We start from the raw sequence: 19,441 nt of genomic DNA, 5'->3' as shown, positions 1-19,441 counted from the left end.
AATAACATTGCGGAAAATTATAATTTTATAGAAAAGTAGTCAACTTAGTAAATCAACATTTAGGTGTTTGTTTCAAGCCATAAAAAGATTTCTCAAACCGAATACTTTGGTTAGGAGCAGCCAAGATTCTTGCAGGAAAGGAAGGTCTAAAGGTAGATGATGTTAGGATTGTCGTTACGTATATGCCCCAACTTTCCTCTTAGACTTGATCGTAGGTCGAGCGTCCATCTCTTCAGTTTTTAGTTGTAGGGTTCTGCAGCTCTTTCCGGGTAACATAATCAATCAAAAAAAGATTATGATTAGGAACTAGAATGTTACGATCAATGAGCTAAAGTTGTTTGCTTTATGAGGATATAGGTTTTGATTGCTAGGTATGAGATTGCTTTCTATGGGCATGTATTTTTGTTCATGGGTGAGAGTGAGAATCAAGAAAGTGTTACGCTTTTCCAAGTCGAAGAAGAATGAAGATGGTTGAAGATCTTTAAACGCTCCTATAAAATTTACTAGAGTTACTGAATCACGGAATGACACCTAAAAAGTCTAAATAATATATATATATATATATATATATATATATATATATATATATATATATATATATATATATATATATATATATATAAAAGAGTAAAATACGAAGTTCCGATGTAGAGATAAAAACGTTGAATATGGAAATTATGTGATAAATAATGTGATAATTCAATAATACTTGCCTTGATTAGGGTCCTTGAGAGTATTCATATGTGATTGTTTTTTGACTGATAATTTGATAGTCTAGATTTGTTTTATAAAATGATAATTATTATACAAACTAAATTGACTAATGTTTGATCGAAATTGGACTTGACCGTCTGTTTGAACAGACTCTTTTTTTTGAAGATATTTGAACATACTTTTGACTTTATAATTAAACCCAATTAAAATTTGGGCCTTGGATTTAAAACAGCTGGTCTTAGACGAGATGGCTTCATCATGAGACCGTCAATTTAGGCCGGCCCAATTCGCGCGCGTGTAACAACCTGGGCAGTTTTCAATTTTGATCTTAACGATATTACTTTTTACCTTAAAGGTATAAATTTTAAAAAATACTTTTAAATCAAAATTGATAAATGCCCAGAAAATTAAAAATTAACGGTCTCATAATGAGACTGTCTCGTCCAAGTTTTTGTGTTAAAACAATTCTAATAAATGTTTGTTTGACAAATTATTGTATAAGACAATCTCACCGTGAGAAGCACCTCGTACATGAGCTAAATAGCCTAACTTATATAAATTATGAGAACATAAGTTAAGTTGGTTGTTATAAGGTCGTTGAGTTGTTTCATTGAGAAACAGCCTCTTTCAAAATAGCTGCTTTTGTTCTTTAACATCCAAAACAACATTTATGAGACAACTCTCATGCTATTTTTAATAATAACACAAATTCTTTCTGTTAAAGAACTGTTTCACGCAAAATTGGGCCTTGGACCCAATTGAAAGTATTATTTTGATTAATGTATTATTATTATTTTGTCTCTAGATTACTACAAAAATTTGAAAAAAATAAGATCATTTAACAACTTAATTCCAAAAATAAGCTTCGTGAAAACTTAATTCCCAAAATAAGCGTCCGTACATCCAAACCTAGCCTCGGTGAAAATCGCTGTTACTAACAGCGAAAGACCAAAAAAAAATTAAATAAAAGGCATAAGTCGTTGTTACTAACAGCGACTTATGCCTTTTATTTTATTTTATTTTTTTTGTACGAATTAAACTAGCCGTTGTTAATTAGAAAAATATTCGTTACGAACTTGAAAATAGCCGTTGTAATGATGTTCTATAAATAACTCCATCATTTCCTTACTTCATTATATCCAATCTACATCAGTCTTGTTCTTTTGAATCAATTTATAAAGGTAATAGAAGGTATTATGTTAGTTTTACTCTCAATTTATAAATGTTAATATTATTTTTGAAAGTTCACTTACGTTACTATATTATATGTATTCCGTAGATGTCAAAGGAGCATTGTATTGAAGAGCTTTGTGATTGTGGTTATGAAGTTGAGATTAATACAGATTGGAGCGACTTCGATCCAGGGCATGATTTTGTTGCTTGCCCTTTCTACTTGGTTGACGGATTAGGATGCATATACTTTAGATGGATTGCTCCGGAGGGTACTAAATGGTAGAGATACTTAATAGTACGGCTTGAAAAGGAAAAACAAGAGCTTAAAGATGAGGTATTTAATCTAAAGAGACAAATAGATGATATGGCACATAGGAAAGAAGAGACTGAAAGGATTATGAGAAAGTTTAAGAAGCCATCTTAGTTAGCGACAGTAATTTAACTTAACGAATAAACTATGTAATTTGATATGGATTTGTTGAACTTGAATGAAATTGTGTTGAATTTTCGATTTCATGTTTCCTATTTGAATATGATTGTCTGTTTGTTTTTGATTAAATTCATACTGCATTATTGGCGGAATGATTCATCGCCGAAAAGTCTGAGTACTTAACATCATTTCATTCATAATAGACGTGTGATAATATGATAAAAATATATACATCTACATATATGTTACAACTTATACACAAAAGACCAAATGTTACAAATATTGAGTATGTACAAATGTTCAATATATAGAAACAGTATTCTAATGCTAATCCTCCTCCTGTACCCTGTCTAACTATGACGGTTTACGATGCCTCCTACGATAGTAAGAGGCCGTCGCATGACGCTCGGGTAGGGGAGGTGATTGATACTGTGATGATGTGGCACCCTGTGAGGACCCGGCACCGTAGTCCGGGCACGTTAAGTCAACCTCCTCAAGATGAACGTCGGCATGATGAGGAGATGACCCGTACTCGTACATAGTGGTGTGGAGCGCAGTCACTTCCGGAATGAAGTGTTGAAACTGCGTCCCTAGGAGTATGCCTTGGGCAATCTCCCGTACGGGCTCCTCTTGGGAGGAGCTGATAACTGATGCAATGCCCTGTGCCTGCAGTAAGACTTAAGTATTAATGAAATGTATAACGTGTAAGTTCTATGGATAATAATCAATGTTGAAGAATACTTACAAAGTGTGTCATCGTCGGTGCTACGGGAGCGTATTGGGCTGTCGCCATGATACCTCGTGGTGTCATCCATCGACGAGTGATGGAGAGGAACCACGACATGTAATCCGCCGAAGTACGCCTACAGCCTCGATCGGTGCACCTTGGGCCAGCAGCTCTAGCCTGTGCTCCCAACGAGCGACATGGTGCCAGTTGATCTCGAGCTAGTTCTTGGGATCCCGACCCTTGCGAAAGTGATGGAGCTCCGCCTCTGTGTCACATGGCGGCGGGATGCCCTGTACCATCCCAAATTGGCGCAGTACGCGCTCAGGAAGATGCACTTCGACTATGTCGAAGCAGATCAGAGGTACAAATGCTCTCCATGCCCCTGACAATATGCCCGAGTGCTGAGGCAATGCAGCGTATGCCTCAGCGGGGTAAGGGTCCCATCGAAACTAAACGTGAAAATTCGATTAATAAATTACGCAATGTGATAGTTACAAAACAAGTTGTAGTGAAGTTGTTACCTGGTCAGCTCGTAGTAGATCGAGTTGATCGCGGTAGAACCCACGCCCGATCCTATGTGGGTCCTTGTTCGTCTTTCAAAGGACCACCGTGATCCATATGGCACATGTGGGGGTGGAAGAATGGTGGTGCAAATGCACCACGTCCCACACTCCTCATCGGTTGACCAATGAGAACATGCTCCCACGCCCAAAGCTATGAATTACAATTATAAGTAAGTAAAAGAAACACAAAACATTTAATAAAAGGAACAAAACGGTAACATGTAAACTTAGTATTACCTGCAGAATAATGAGGGGCCCAGCGATCTCCTTCACGTTCTTCCGTGAAGCTTCACAAAGTCTCCTGTACAGATACGCTAGGGCTGCCGAACCCCAGCTGTACCCGGAGATGACCTCCCATGGCGCATCAAGCAACGTCAAGTACAATAGTTGTACCCGGTTGTCAGTCTTGTCGGAGAACAAGACAACACCAATCGGATATAAGAGATACACCCTAGCGTATCTCTCAATGGTGGCGTCATCAGCACCTTAAGGGAGGTGCGAGAAGTTCTGTGCAAGCCATGTTACACGCAGGCTACTCCCTTTGGTTACCTCTGCTGGAGGTCGGACTCCTAATAATCTATGGACTTTGTCTTGCCAGCTTTCGAGTTGGCGTCCATCGGTGCACACGGCATGTCCCTCGATGGGAAGGCGTGTAAGCACAGCTACGTCAAGAAATGTGACGGTAGCCTCACCTAGAGGTAGGTGGAAGGTATGAGTCTCCTGGCGCCACCGCTCGACTAAAGCCGTGACTAGCGCTCGATCGACTCTCCCGACGCGATTTGGTGGAAGTCATACAACCTCGCGAGCTGAAGGTACGGGACGATCCGTGCGTCAATCGCCCACAGAGCTGAATCGGGATGCCAGGTGTATATGGTCTCCGTGTCGGACACCTAAACGCAAATATTATGTTAGCTTAAAGTTATAGTATTAAGGCATATAAATTTAAAAAGGGTAAATTCAATAACCTGGACATCCCATAGCACACTGCTCCTATGATCCGCCTGCATCGTAACCACACTAGGGTCGCGAGGGCCTAGAGCTGCTAGATCCATCTCTGCTGTAATTCAACAATAACTTAGCGTTATTTATTGTAAAAAGACTTAAGTAGTACTCAAATTGTTTACTTATGTTATTTATTTGTTTCATAGTCTTTACGTTTATATACTCAAATATAGATACTGTTTACCTTGACGTGCAAGTTCTAGTTATGTGACCATCACTACCACACCGTCGACAAGCGTTGCGTCTCCGCGATTCTTCGTCCATTTCGTTCGTGATCCTCCTGGACTTAGGTCTTCCTAGTCCACGAATGTGATCTGGATCGTGTATCACCTCAACACCGGTGTATTGAGGCCATGACCTCTTATCAATCAACGGCAAGAATATGGGTTTATATGTGTTGACATAGCTCTGGGTCGTGTAGCAGGAGTCCACAAAACACATGGGCTACACATAATCGTGCAATGCTTATTCTGAAAATTTGAATAAAATAAGATGTTTTAACAACTTAATTCTAAAAATAAGCTTCGTGAAAACTTAATTTCCAAAATAAGTGTCCGTACATCCAAACCTAGCCTTGGAGTAAGTCGCTGTTACTAACAGCGACTTTAAAAAAAAATAATAATAAATAAATTTTTTTTTTTAAAGTCGCTGTTAGTAACAGCTACTTAGTGCGTTTTAAGTTTCCAGTTCTCAGTTACTTCCTCATTCCAACCTACGAGATTAAGGAGTTGACCAGTTAACCTTAAAGTCGCTGTTACTAACAGCGACTTAAGGAGTTGACTGGTCAACTCCCTAAGTCGCTGTTAGTAACAGCGATTTATGGCTTTTATTTATTTATTTTTTTTTTGTCTTTCGCTGTTAGTAACAGCAATTTACTCCAAGGCTAGGTTTGGATGTACGGACGCTTATTTTGGAAATTAAGTTGTTAAATAATCATATTTTATTCAAATTTTCGATTACTACTTATACATTTGAAATTGCTACTTGTACAGATTCTTCCAAACTGTTTCACAATCACAAATGCATTGATTGTTCTATTTTCTTTGAATTTGAATAGAAAATAGTAGAGGTGAAGTCTGCAAAAGAGAAGTCATTTTCACTACCTTTTGTAAATTTGGTTAGTATGGGAGAAAAATTTTGTATTGGCTTGGTTCATAATATTTTAGTGTGATTTAAAGTTAATAACGATAAGTATTTTTTTATGATTATACTTGATTGTAATGTATACTTGTCTAATAAAAAATTTAGTATTTTAATATTTTTTAAGGTTGATACATATTAAAATAGTGTCGATCAAATTTATACAAGACTTTCTGATAAGTGTGTGATTTTACACTTATTGGTCTTCTATGAGGTGTATCTAGAATATGAATTAGTGAGTTTTAAGAACAAAAATGATGAAAATAAGCTAGAATAGGTACGTAAGCTATTTTGTACCATTTGGTGTCTTTATGGATATTTTTGGATATATTCAAGCTACTTTTGATCACTCGATCCGTTCTTCGTTGAAGTCCACCAAACATCAAGAGAATAATGTGCATAATTGGGAAAACATTTGGAGGCTTATGGTTCATGTATTGAGTTTGGAAATATCTTAAATACTATTTGAAGCCTTTGATTTTAGCTGAAGATAATATCTATCGAGATTGATCTCAATCTCTATCGAGATTAGCTATTACATTCACTGTCAAGTCTAAGCTCTTAGTCTAGGTCGAGTAACCAATCTCGATTGAGACTGATTATAATGAAAAAAGTAACTCCCAAACTTAAGTTTAAACTTCGGTCGAAATGTTTGATTTCAGCCGAGATTGGGGTCAAGACTACACAAATTTGGTTTTGCAAATGTTCCAATTTGAATCCAGTATATCAACTTATAAAACTGAATATCATCCAATCTGATTATCCAGTTTTAAAAAAATCATCCAATTTAAAATCGGATAATATCGATTTGTTAACGTAACTTGTGACGTTAACAAATTAGCAATTATAATTATTTATTATCTACTTATAAAAGGTCTATTTATAAGTTTTAATTATAATATAAATTCTTAAAAAATTTTGAAATTTGAATTACTATAACCATAAAATGATTTTTTTTTCAAGTTAAGCAGCAATTCACAATGCAATCTCTGCGAAACAAGTTGTAAAATCTTAAGATGTCGCATCTAAGACATTGCCACCATAACTACATGTTAGAAATATGATCCACACCATCAAATATGACAAACCATTATTAGCAACCAAAATGAATACAAAAGATTAGAAATAATAATAATAATAATAATAATAATAATAATAATAATAATAATAATAATAATAATAATAATAATAATAATAATTTGCGAATTACAACCTAAAAGTTTTAAACATTTGCAAATTACAGCCTTAATGTTTAATTTTTGTGAATCACAGTTACCAAAATATCAAAGTCTACAACATTCAGTCCAAATCACAAAATTCCGACTACTTAACTTAGAATTCCGACCACCAATATGTTCGGATTCTGTAATTTGGCTTAAACGCTGTAAACTTTGATACTTTAGTGACTATAACTCGAAAAAATAAATATTAAAACTATAATTAGCAAAAGTGCTAAATTTTAACACTGTAATTTGCATATAATAATAATAATAATAATAATATATTATACTCTTAAAGTTTCCTAAGTTCTCACTTCTTAGTTCTAAGTTCTAAATACTACGGGAGACAAAAGTACATAATAATAACAACTTTTCATGCAAATTCATGTGTAAAATTGGGTATAATCCCAACAAGATCTAATTAGGTCATGTTCATGTTTATAAAAAAAGAAGCCTTTGGATGAAATATGCCATAAATCGTCAATTTAAATACTTCTATTTGTACAGTAAATCCCACAAATTATTAAAAAGTTGGATACTTTAACGTGACTGACCATGATGTTCGGCAATACTAAAGTATTGAGTGTATGATATAAGACTATGATCCTTATTAAGAATGTTTCTGGCTAAACCACGTCCATAGATTCTTCAAGAACCCACACAAAAACAAAGCATTGTACCCCATTTTGCTGGGTCTTGGTCTCCCAACTTTCCCCTAATACTCCCATTTACTAAAAGCCTAGTACTTCCTATTTTAATTAAACTAATTAAATATTTAGCCTTATTATATCCTAACTTCTCAATTTCTTGCTCTAATTACAATACCTAGATAGTTAGTTTTATAATAGAAAGTAATTATCTTACTTCAATTGAGATAATATCAATTAAAATTAATTATTTTCACTAAGAATAGCGATTGAAACCCATTTAATTTTAAGTGTTTAAACCTTTTTTTTGTGTGTTTTTTTGTTACATTTAAAGTGTTAAACATTAAACTGAACATATCGATCAATTCAAATAAATTAAATTCAATAGGGTTTTCGATTGAGCCAATTAGGAGTATTATCTTGATCAAACAAGCTAACTTGATTAACTAAGGCTACAAGCAAGCCAGCCAGCCTTGGATATTTTTATCTCCTTGTGAAGTAAAATGCATAGGAGATCATTTTACAAAATAGTCAAAGTCAAAGTTAATGAGTTAAAAGTCTAGCACATTGACTTGGTTAATGGTCAAACTCAACACCTGTTCAAAAGTTAATGATCAAAGTCTTGGTTAAAGACATGTCTTACTTGAATATTTATGATGACCAAATTATGAACAAGGTGGATCAATCTTGCAAAGAGGATGAAACAAGGCCTAGGGGGATGTATACATATTGCATAGAGGATGAAATCAACAATTAAATAAGCGTACAGTCTACGAAATAAAAAAATCTACCAAATACATAAACTATCTTTTGATATTTTGTAAACTTTCGTGTAGTTTTAGCATTTGATGTGTTGTACTCAAATAAGCCATGTACATGGTGTTTTTCTTTGCTCTTCTTCTCCTATATAAGGGATGAATTTGTAACGGAAAATTTTAATTCAAGCATTTGTTTATGCATATTTTATAGTTTTCTCTTATATTTTCTTGAGTGAAAATATAAGTGATTTCATGTTCTTCTTAAAGAGTTTTCAGATTAAAGAAAATTATTTGTCTACATATCCTAACTTGTTGAGAATTTCTTAATTGTGTTCCTTCATTGAGAATCCATTGATCGAATTAAAAACCCTTAGGATACTTGAGAATTGTTTGCCTATATATCCAAACTTGTTTAAGTATTTCTTATTAGTTCTTTACTTTGTTATCCTTTATCATAACCCATGGACTCCACAAAAAGCCTACAATATTTCCCTTTCTTACTCATAAACCATTCTAAGTCAAACACTTTCTTAAAATTGTATCATTATTCCCAAAACTTTAAATTTTCCGCTACTATAATTTACATCACCTTGGTGCTAAAGTTTTCTTAAATATTTGGTTCTTAAAATATTTAAAATTTTAATTCAAGAAACAATAAAAGTTGGATGGAAAATAAAATTCAATAAAAAATAATATTTGATAGTCTAATTATATGTCTAACTTAAAGTTATTAATTACAAAAATAGGCTAATTATGTGTTTAATTTAGAAACAATCTCATACAAAACGAGATGTATCATGAGGGGAGAAATACCATTAATATGAAAGATTCAAATAATTTATATGATTAAAAACGTGAATATGTGATATCATTTTAGTAAAATGCATTAAGCAAGTAGGGTTATTTTTGTCCACAAATAAAAATATTCAAAACGGACCCAACAATTCAATATTTACGCGATTTAGTAATCAAACTCGATTTGACCCACTTTGAAACTGGATTTCTAAATATGTAAAATCCAATATAAACATAAAATCTAATTTTAAAACGAGTCGAAAATCTTAATCTGAAATCAAATCAATAATGACCTAAATAAACAACTCTATAACAAATTAAACAAATTTAAACTTATTTTAACAAAAATAAATAAAATTAAAATATCAATGGGATTAGTGGAAAACCACTCATACTAAAATAAAGTATACATTAAATTATTAATAGCAATTAGAATAGAAATGTTATGAAGCCACTAGGCAATACTCAATAGACAATAGGTATGACTAATTGACTACTAGTAGTAGTAGGTTAGATGAAAACGAAACTTTCCGTCCGCTTTCCCATAGCCGCTTATTTTTGCATAATTTAAATTTTCCCAATCCTTGAAAATCTTTAATTTTTGTACTCCGAAAATGACAAGATGTAGGCGAACTACATATTGATAGACAGGATGGGGTCTTCCTCAATTATTCTATCCAATCTCTATCATCTTAAGTCCAAAGTCCCATCCTCATCTCAATTCTCAACTCAAGTATTTATTTTTCTCATCCAAATTCCATGACCAACTTATGCCTCGTCTATTCATGTACTTTACACCCAACGTAGAGTGCATTTTTTTGAAAGAGATATTTCTACTAATTACTTCTACCATTAAATGTGGGCTTACTTTTAGACATTTAATGTTCTTATAATAGATATCTACTATAGTCTATTAAGTGCTACTAGAGGTGAACCTACAAATTTTAACGAGGTATACACTAGCAAAATTTATGTGTTTATAATATGTTCGGTAGTTGGCTTTTGCATTAGCTTTTTAGTTATTTTTGATTTTTGACTTGATGGTTTGTCAAACAATAAAAAAAGTTTTTGGTAAATGACTTTTAAATCAACTTCTTTTAAGTCAGTTGAAAAACTGGCTTTTAAACCAAAATTAAAATGTTATTCTAGTTAGTTTTTTTTGTTAGCTTTTGGCTTGTTGACCATTTTCTCTAATAAACAACCAATAGTCAATATTTAAATTAACCAAACATCTCCATAAACAGTTGACTTTTTAGCTAGCTTTAAAGCCAATATTTTTAGCTGGTCAAACAAGCCAACAACCAACAACCAATTGCTAAACATCTTGACATTAAATCTACATGATTCGTTTTTATTCAAAAATATATAAAAATATATTATTTTTAAAAAATGTTTACATTAGACTAGAAATTTCACTTTTATCATCGATGGGCATTCTAGTAATCAAGATAAACTGGTTCGGCTGTGGTTTTTGTTGATTGAAATATGTGTGTTTAATAAACGACTTATTAGTATAGCTAATAGTTGATTCGAGTAGGTGATTTGATTAGTTGATTTTATGAATTGATTTGATTATTTGATTTTGAACGTGCTACTAAGAACATCTTGTTATCAACTAATTATCTGATTCGAAATATCTTATATTCAGTTTCTCGGATGGTTTATCCGATTTTTGAAAACCGGATAATTCGGCAAGAAATCCGGTTGTAAAATCAGATACCTAATCCAGATCGGAGTATTGGTAAAACTGGATATCCAGTTATTCAATTTTTTATTTTTTAAATATATATTTTTTAATAAAATTTTTTATTTAGGTTATTGAATTTACTAATATGTACAATTCTCAACTATAATTACGTTGTATAACTAATTTATTGTTATTAATTTAGAATTTTAAAAATCCAATAATATTTCCAAAATAATTTATTTTTAAAGTTTAAAATTAAGCTTGATTAAATAAATAAAGCGAAGTGAACTTAAGTATTTATGTGTAAAAAAATATAAATGGTTTTTAACAAAATGTCAAAAATAATTTAAAAACTTAGAAATCGAATATCCATTTTTTTTCAGACCGAAGCTCGATCAAACATTTCTACTATCCGAAAAAATGAATATTTGGATTTCCGGATCCAAATCGATTCAAAATCTAATTTTAAACACCCCTAATTTAAATACTCAACAATTCATATATTTTTAAAATAAGCTAAAATATTCAATAATCTATTTTGGCAGAACACCTTTCATTTTTTCTCTTTATTTAGTGCTTTCCGTTTGTAAACTTTTCAAAAGTGGTGTTTACCTATTTTGACACACAATACACATTGATGTTTGACTAAAACAAGTTTGTCATTGTACTCCTTTCCTAAGCATATTTTTCAAAGGGTAATCTGTATGATGGACAACCTAAATGGAAGTCCACTATCCTTTGTTTTCTTGATGCATGGCGTTAGGATTCCTTCCATTAGTTCAACGGCCCTTTGATTAATGAAACTAATTCATGATAATGAAAATGATTTGTATTGTAAATTTTCATGATCTATAATATATTATTCTCACGGTAATAAAAGTTTGATCATAAAATTGTTTTTTTATTCGCAATTTTTTATTACCACCTAATACCACATGTTCAAATGATAATACATTGAAATAAATTTTGTGAAGAAAAATGAGATTCTTGAAGGACAATAAGCATGACATTAAATTTGTCAAGAGACATTCTTATCAAAATTACACTAACTTTTCAATATATTCCCAATATTTAATACCGATTATCAAACAAGCAGCAAATGTAATGGAGTCCATTACTTAATCTAATGGTTAGAATTGCTTAATGGAGAAAAATAAGAAAATTTTTGAGACTTTATTTATTGTTCAAAATTAGGTGTCAAAATCTTAATTTTGAATAGAGACAAGTGATTAAGAAGATCCTAATATTACATGGATAAAAGTAGTCGGACTACTTTGCTATTTACTACAACACACTATTTTCAAATAGATTTTCTTCTTTACAAAATTTTGGATGTTAGTACACTCTTCAATGTTTTTTTTTTTGGTTTTTAGTAAGTTAATCTCAAATGTCTCATTTTTATTTATAATACCTATTTTTTTACCAATTTACCCTTAAAATTCACTTTAATTCAATAAATATCTATTTTTTTACCAATATACCCTTAAAATCAAATTTCATCTACTATTTAGAATGATCCATACCATTTCTTAATATTTATATTAAACCAATATGAGACATTATGTGTAAATTGGAGGGAGTACTACATTAAAACTTTTGTTTGCAAGGCAATTTTGGAGCTAGATTACTTGGATATTTTATGAATATTTGTAATTTGTATAATATTGTTAGATATGTTTTGGATTTTAATCAATAGTTTTATAATTTTTTATCATTAATTAAAGTGTATAACTTTATTTCCAAAATATTAATTAAACTTCAATCAAATTCTCAAAAATAAGCTTAAATTCATTTTGGATTTAGACTCAAACCTAGATCCGTAGAATTGAATCTAGATCCTGGGAATTTGGACCTACAGATCAGGATTTGGATCTAGATCCTCCTTTTAAAAAAAGGGTTGATATGGACCCGTCTAAATCCAACTTGTTGCTACCCCTACCCACAGCTAAGCGAAAACACAAAACCAGTCCAGCAAGCAAGGTTGTTAGGATCAGAATTTTATCTAGGATAGTTGAGGGGGCATGATCAAAATCTGTAGAATCGGATTATGGAATCGTGTGATCATACAAATATGCATTAATGTGCTTTGGATTAGTGATTATCAAATATATTTGTTCATTTTAAGTAAAAAATTATTTTCCTTCATCCATTAAGTTCATCTATTAAGTTTTGAAGAAGAATACTTTTAATTATCATTTTTAAAATGCGAATTAAGAAAAACTTGAATTTTACAGTGGTATTAATATAATTATTTTCAATATATTTATTTTTACATAAGTGTAATATGAATTATATGAAAATATTTTACAATTAAAACTACCATTGTAGGATCGGATAGTTGGATCTACGATTGTAAAATCGTGTTATGATCCTACCAACTAAATTCTTGAGTAGGATTGTACAATTCTACCAACATTAAGATCCTACCTACGATTCGGTTCGATTGCCTGTTTTTGGATCGTAGGATTGTAGAACGTAGATCAGAATTAGGATTCTAATAACTATGCCAGCAAGTCTTGCGAGCGCCCGTTTCATTTTAAGACCAATAGCTCAATCGATTAAATTATAGTTTTTTACAATACGCGATCAGTAATTGATCAATTTAAAGTTAAAATTTTTGTAAGTTATAACTGATCAATTAATAGTCACTTTATATATTATTGATCACTTTAAGGTCTTAATTAATCACTTTAACATCAAAATCGAAGACTTTAAAATAATTGTCCCATTTAATGTTATAATCTTGTATGTAAAAATTGATCACTTTAATGTCAAAATTGATTAATTTTAGATCAAAATTGAAATTTTTTTGTTGATTTCTTTTAAAAATTATAATTGAACTTTTAATTAATTATTTTATATATAATTAATCACTTTAAGGTTTTAATTGATTACTTTAACATCGAAATTGAAGACTTCAAAATAATTCATCCATTTAAGGTTATAAACTTGGATGTAGAAATTAATTATTTTAATGTCAAAATTGATTTCTTTCAGGCCAAAAAAAAAATCAAATGATAGAAATTTAATTACAATAGGAGGTGATAGTAAATAGAAAATAAAATTGTACTTTTGATTTTTATTCTATTTAATTTTTTTTTGAATATTAAACCAAAGATTAAAATTGTATTGTCAAAAAACTGCTATCAATCGCAGCAGGAGAAATGAGTAGAGTTGTAAGTTTGTAACTTGTGTACGGAAGAAAACAAAAGGCAAACACAGACGATCAAACAACATTTGCTGAATGTCCATTGGCTTGATATTTGAAAATATTTATTATTCCCAAAATTACATAATTATACTGCTAATTAAATTAACTGTCAGACCATTTCAAAAAAAAAAAAAGAAAAATTAACTGTCAGACGCTAATAATTTACCCCTCCACGTTGTGGACTTGTGGTTATGACTTATGTGTACTTAAACTTCTAAAATTAATTATGTCAAAAAACAATTAACTAAAAATTGACATTCCTAAATTTTTTTTTTCATTATGAAATATTTATTTAGTTAGATACTATTTATTATTCAAATTTATTTTATATATTTTGGCTATTGTATAAATAAAATATAAAATAGTTACGCAGGATCTTATTCGATCCTCTAATCGCTAGGGGTGCAAGTAATTTGGTGAAAAACCGAATATCAAATCAAACAAAAATCGAAAAAGTAATTTTATTTGACTATATTTTAAATTTGGTTTGATTTGGACTGAATTTTAATTATAATTCAGTGTTCGGTTTAGACTCGGACTAGGGTCCAACAAAACCAAAAAACCGAAACAATCGAAATGTTAAAGGCATATTATATCTTCCATTTGATTTGTTTGAATTTTTGCCCTTATTTTTTAGATTTTTGTTAAAATTTTTTTACTTGTTCATATTAGAAACCCTAAAATTATTAATATCTATCTAGGAGCATTAGAAATAATAATTTTGAAACAATACATGCAAATTTGATTTTCAGTGCAAAATATACAAATCGATGCAATTCGGTCTATTAGGTTCAATTTGGATTGGTATTATAAAATTCGGTTTGATTCAATTTGGATTATAAATATTATGATTTGGATTTGGACTGAAAATATCAAAACCGAATTTTATTCGATTTGATTTGGATTTATATCAAATCCAAACTAAAAACCAAATTTTCACCCATACTGACCGCATGGTTTAATGATACTACCTCCTATTCAGCTGAATTGTCCCATTTTTTTTGGCACTATTCACTTATCACTCTTAATTTGTATTTTACTCTTAATCTATAAGTTAAAACATAGTCATATGGGATCTTGTTTGATTTGTCTCAATACAAGGATTATTAATATCAACTTTTTATAATTTTTAATTAAGCATAATTTGAGATATTAAGAGTTAAAATGTTGCCTCGGCAAGTGTGAAAAGTCAAATGGGACAGTTCAGCTGAATAGGAGGGAGTATTATTTATAATTTTTAGCTATATATAATTGAAAATATAAATATTATAAACAACAAATAACTAATATCAACATAAAAAGTCAAATAAAGCAAATATAATAAAATGAATAACATACTTATTCTCTTAAAATATTTGTTAATTATTATGCACATTATTCATCATTTAAGCATATTTATATATTACCAATCAACTAATATCTAAAAAAAATATAATATAATCAAATAAAATGTTATTTAGATCGTTGTATCCACATAAATACTTCAATTTTTATATGTATTGAAGTTATTTAATATTTATGAGTAAAGTTAACTCTAAACTCTTTCAATTATCCAAATAAAACCATTGTCATTCAAATAATTTTGCAAACACCATAATTCAGCAAAAGCGAACCATTGAACATAAACTCGAATATACTCAAAATACAAGATTCTCTGAATGTTAAATTCTTTTCTATGTACATTGTCCATTTCCTAAAATTTAAAAATACAAAAATACACCAAAAAGAAGATACCCAACAAAAACAGGTCAATATCAAATCACCCAACATAATAATCCCTCTCCCTCTCAATATTAAGATCAATAAAATTAAATTACTAACCATAACTGGAAAAATTGTTTTCTAGCTAATCTATACTTTTTAAAAACAATTTTCCATATAATATAATTAAATTACAAAAAAAATAAAATTAAAAAATCAATAATCAGGCATAAGCTGACTAATCTTGCCTTCTTCCGCAGCAGCCATTTTTTGTTCAGAAATCTTCAACCAAATACAAACAATAGTAAAACTAACAATCAAACTCAATAGCCCACTTCCAAGCCCGATTCCGACAATCGCCATTACAGTCAATCCTTTACTTTTGTACGGTTCAAGAGGGTACCCATACAATTCCTTATTCCCTTGAAACGACGTCGCATTAAACCTGGGTAAATTCCCACTGCGATTCCCAATCGACGGCGGAATCATCCCCGATAATTTATTATACGAAACATCAAAAGTACTGAGTCGTACGAGTAGACCCAGTTGTTGTGGGATGGGACCCACTAACTGGTTTCCATGTAAGTCAATGACATTAAGGTAAGCACAAAGGTAAAGTGAAGGTGGGATCTGACCGGTTAATCGGTTACCGGAAAGATTAAGAACAGCGAGGTTAGATAGGTCTTTTAACTCAGAAGGGATCTCACCTGAAAGTTGGTTTGAAGAAAGGTCGAGTGTCTGAAGATTATTGCATTTAGAGAGTGAAGGAGAGATAGTACCTCGAAGTTTCAGGGATGAGAGAGAAAGACGGTAAATACGACCGTTGTTACACGTGGCACCTTGAAGATGGGAATCGAAACCATTACATGGATTAGCGAAGTTGGATTGAGTCCAGTTTTTCAAACTTTGATTGGGGTCTTGGAAGGAAGCGTAGAGCTGAGTTAAACAAGCTTCATCATTCGGATCTGAAATTGTGGGTTGCAAATGGAGGAGAAGGAAGAAGATGAAGATGGTGGAAATGGAGGTTTTGTGATGGTGCTTTTTCATGGAGATTAGCCAGGTTGAAGGTGAAATTGAGATTCAGATTATTTTGGGAATATTATTTGATTTTGTTTTGAGGAAGTTTGGGATGATTTTGCGAGTGATTGAAATGAAAGGGGGGGAAAAGGAGTGAGAGAGGTGGGGGATGTGTCTGTAATCTGTAATAATAATTAATAAGTGGTTGTTCTGGAAGAAACAGGACCTGAGATTGAGAGCATGAAAATTGAAAATAAATATGCCCGTGAATGGAATTTTGAGGGTAATTGTGTCAAACATGTTTTAAATTATTTACCACTTTTTCAAGGACAAGTATTTGTATATTTATTTAAAATTGGAGTATTACCTTTGAGTAATGAGTAATTGGTTCTTTTTAGTTTGCAATCCAAAATGAACCAAATACTTTCTTATATCCCTCTATCTCAACTATTTATTTGATGGTCAATTAGGTTTTAGGGTCAGATATATCGGATATATTTTTTCTTATTCATTTCTTTTTGTCTTCTCTCTGATTTCTATTAAAAATAATCTTTATCAATTCAAATTTAACATTGGAACAGTATAAATGATAAATTTAACCTCAAAAAAGACGAGATAAGCGTCGATTCAAGTTTTTACCTAATTTTCGTATTTTTTAAAATAATATAAAAAATAAATATTTGCAAGTTGCACATTTAAATTTGTTTAAAAATAAATTTATTTTTTTATAATTTAAATAACTTTATTTAAAATATATGCAGGATAACTTGGATGATTTCGGTGGGTCACAAAGCACTTTATTTAAAGAGATTTTTTACTAATAGGAATTTTAAACAATAGGTGAATTGCATGATTGAGCGAAAGAGATAACTATTACTATTTGTTTACATTTCACTCGTGCATCTTACAAAAGAAATATCATTCTACAGTAAGTCTTTACCTCTAAGACTTTTAGAAAGTTGCCATTCGATAAAGAAACCTTTGACTTGATCCATAAAAATTTTTGCCGATTGGAGATCCTGATGTGTTATCTCTGTGAAACGGGACAGTAGTGTTAGTAGTTGTATGCGCCAATTGGCCTAGCTATATGTCTTCCATAGCTTGGTAAAAGCCTACAATTTATAGGTCCACCAGGCTGGGTATACTAATCACCTAATTCGGGGTAAATGTCTGTTTATGTCTCCTAGTTCGAGGCCCTAAATCTTCCAATAGGCTCTCATATGGGGTATCAACATTGCTTGAGGTACTAGACTAGTTTGTATGCACACAAACCTGTCCTACCTTGAGGTCTTATATTTTGTACGACTTCCCCTTGTTTCAGATTTTTTTAAAAAAATTGTAAATACGAATAATTCGATTAAGAATTACTTTAACGTGTCGTTTACATGATGAAAATTCATTGTTCTGAAATTTTAAATTTAAATAAAATTGTTGTTGAGTGTAAAATTAATAATTTTTACAGTAATTAAGTATTTTGAGGATTTTAAAGAAATGTCAAACAATTTTGCAATTACAATTAAAAAGTGAGGAAAAAAAATCAGCAAATCAGGAGCGGAAAAATGTTGTGAAGTTAAGTTTTCACATAAAAACTTGAGAATGGAAAAATCACAAATTTAGTGGGAAGATTTGAGTGGGTGCGGGACAGACTTGGTGGAGTTGTCAACGAAGAAGTCGCATGAGTTGGCAGTGAAGTTTGAATATTATTTTGATAAAAGGGAAGTATTAATTCAAAGATGGCCTGATAGCGAGCAATTTCCGTGATTAGGAATGATGCTATTTCTCCTATTAAATACTCCCCACTTCATTTTCATGAATATATACTCACTACTCATATATCTCATCTGCACTTTACTCATTATTGACATTAATTTTTGGTAAAATATTATACGCACTATTTACATTAATTTTTGGTAAATATATATGCACAATTTATACGCTTTTGATAACTTTTGGGATTTAGGCAAAAAATTAACCAAATCTGCAAAACTTATATTTCCTTTTTATTGTCTAATTTGGTTTTGACATATTTTTCAATACTTTATTTTAATGTTAAATAACTCTAAATATGCTTGAGTAAAAATTATAAAAAGTTAAAATTAATAAAATTTACATTAAGACGAATCAAATAAGATCCCACTTAATTATGATTTAACTTATAAATAAATAATATTCAACAATCAAATGCGACTATAATCTGAGATTACCTAGAACTTATTAAATAGGTCATTTAGGAAAAAATAAAATAAAATAAAAAGAAAAATCCAAAACTCATTTGCTCCACCAATGCCACACTCCTACTCTCCCATCCCTGCCACCAGGCCCACCACTCCACATCAGCCACCCTTCTCCTGCGCCGCCAAATACCCTAAATGCCAAGTCCGTTCCCCACCATATCTATCAAAGGGAAAAATTAGTAGAATCCATTAAGTAAGAGTGGAGGTTAAAGTTTTATTTATTTATTTATTTTTTGAAATTAACCTTCAATGACTAGTCTAATAAACTCATAATTCTTTATGCTAAGTTTTGTACAACAAATAGCAATCCTATCTCATTATTTAGTACTTGAGATGCTCATCACACTAGCATAATCCTTAGCATTGCTTTTACGGGCTGATTTGGATCGGATTCTGCTTCATTACTCATTCGGACGATTCAT

General features: G+C 31.2%; 1 protein-coding gene across 1 annotated transcript; it reads right to left on the bottom strand.

Annotated features, from left to right (window-relative positions):
- Positions 1–15,618: 15,618 nt before the first annotated feature.
- Positions 15,619–17,086, bottom strand: LOC130807228 (receptor-like protein 44). The gene has a single exon (XM_057672369.1). It carries the CDS (start codon positions 16,813–16,815, stop codon positions 15,985–15,987), a length of 831 nt encoding a protein of 276 aa, XP_057528352.1. The 5' UTR covers positions 16,816–17,086; the 3' UTR covers positions 15,619–15,984.
- Between the last annotated feature and the right edge of the window lie 2,355 nt (positions 17,087–19,441).

This window comes from Amaranthus tricolor, chromosome 3 (genome assembly GCF_026212465.1).
Source record: "Amaranthus tricolor cultivar Red isolate AtriRed21 chromosome 3, ASM2621246v1, whole genome shotgun sequence".
NCBI lineage: Eukaryota > Viridiplantae > Streptophyta > Magnoliopsida > Caryophyllales > Amaranthaceae > Amaranthus > Amaranthus tricolor.
The sequence above is the reverse complement of the archived record's forward strand: the minus strand, read 5'-3'. Positions and strand labels throughout refer to the sequence as shown.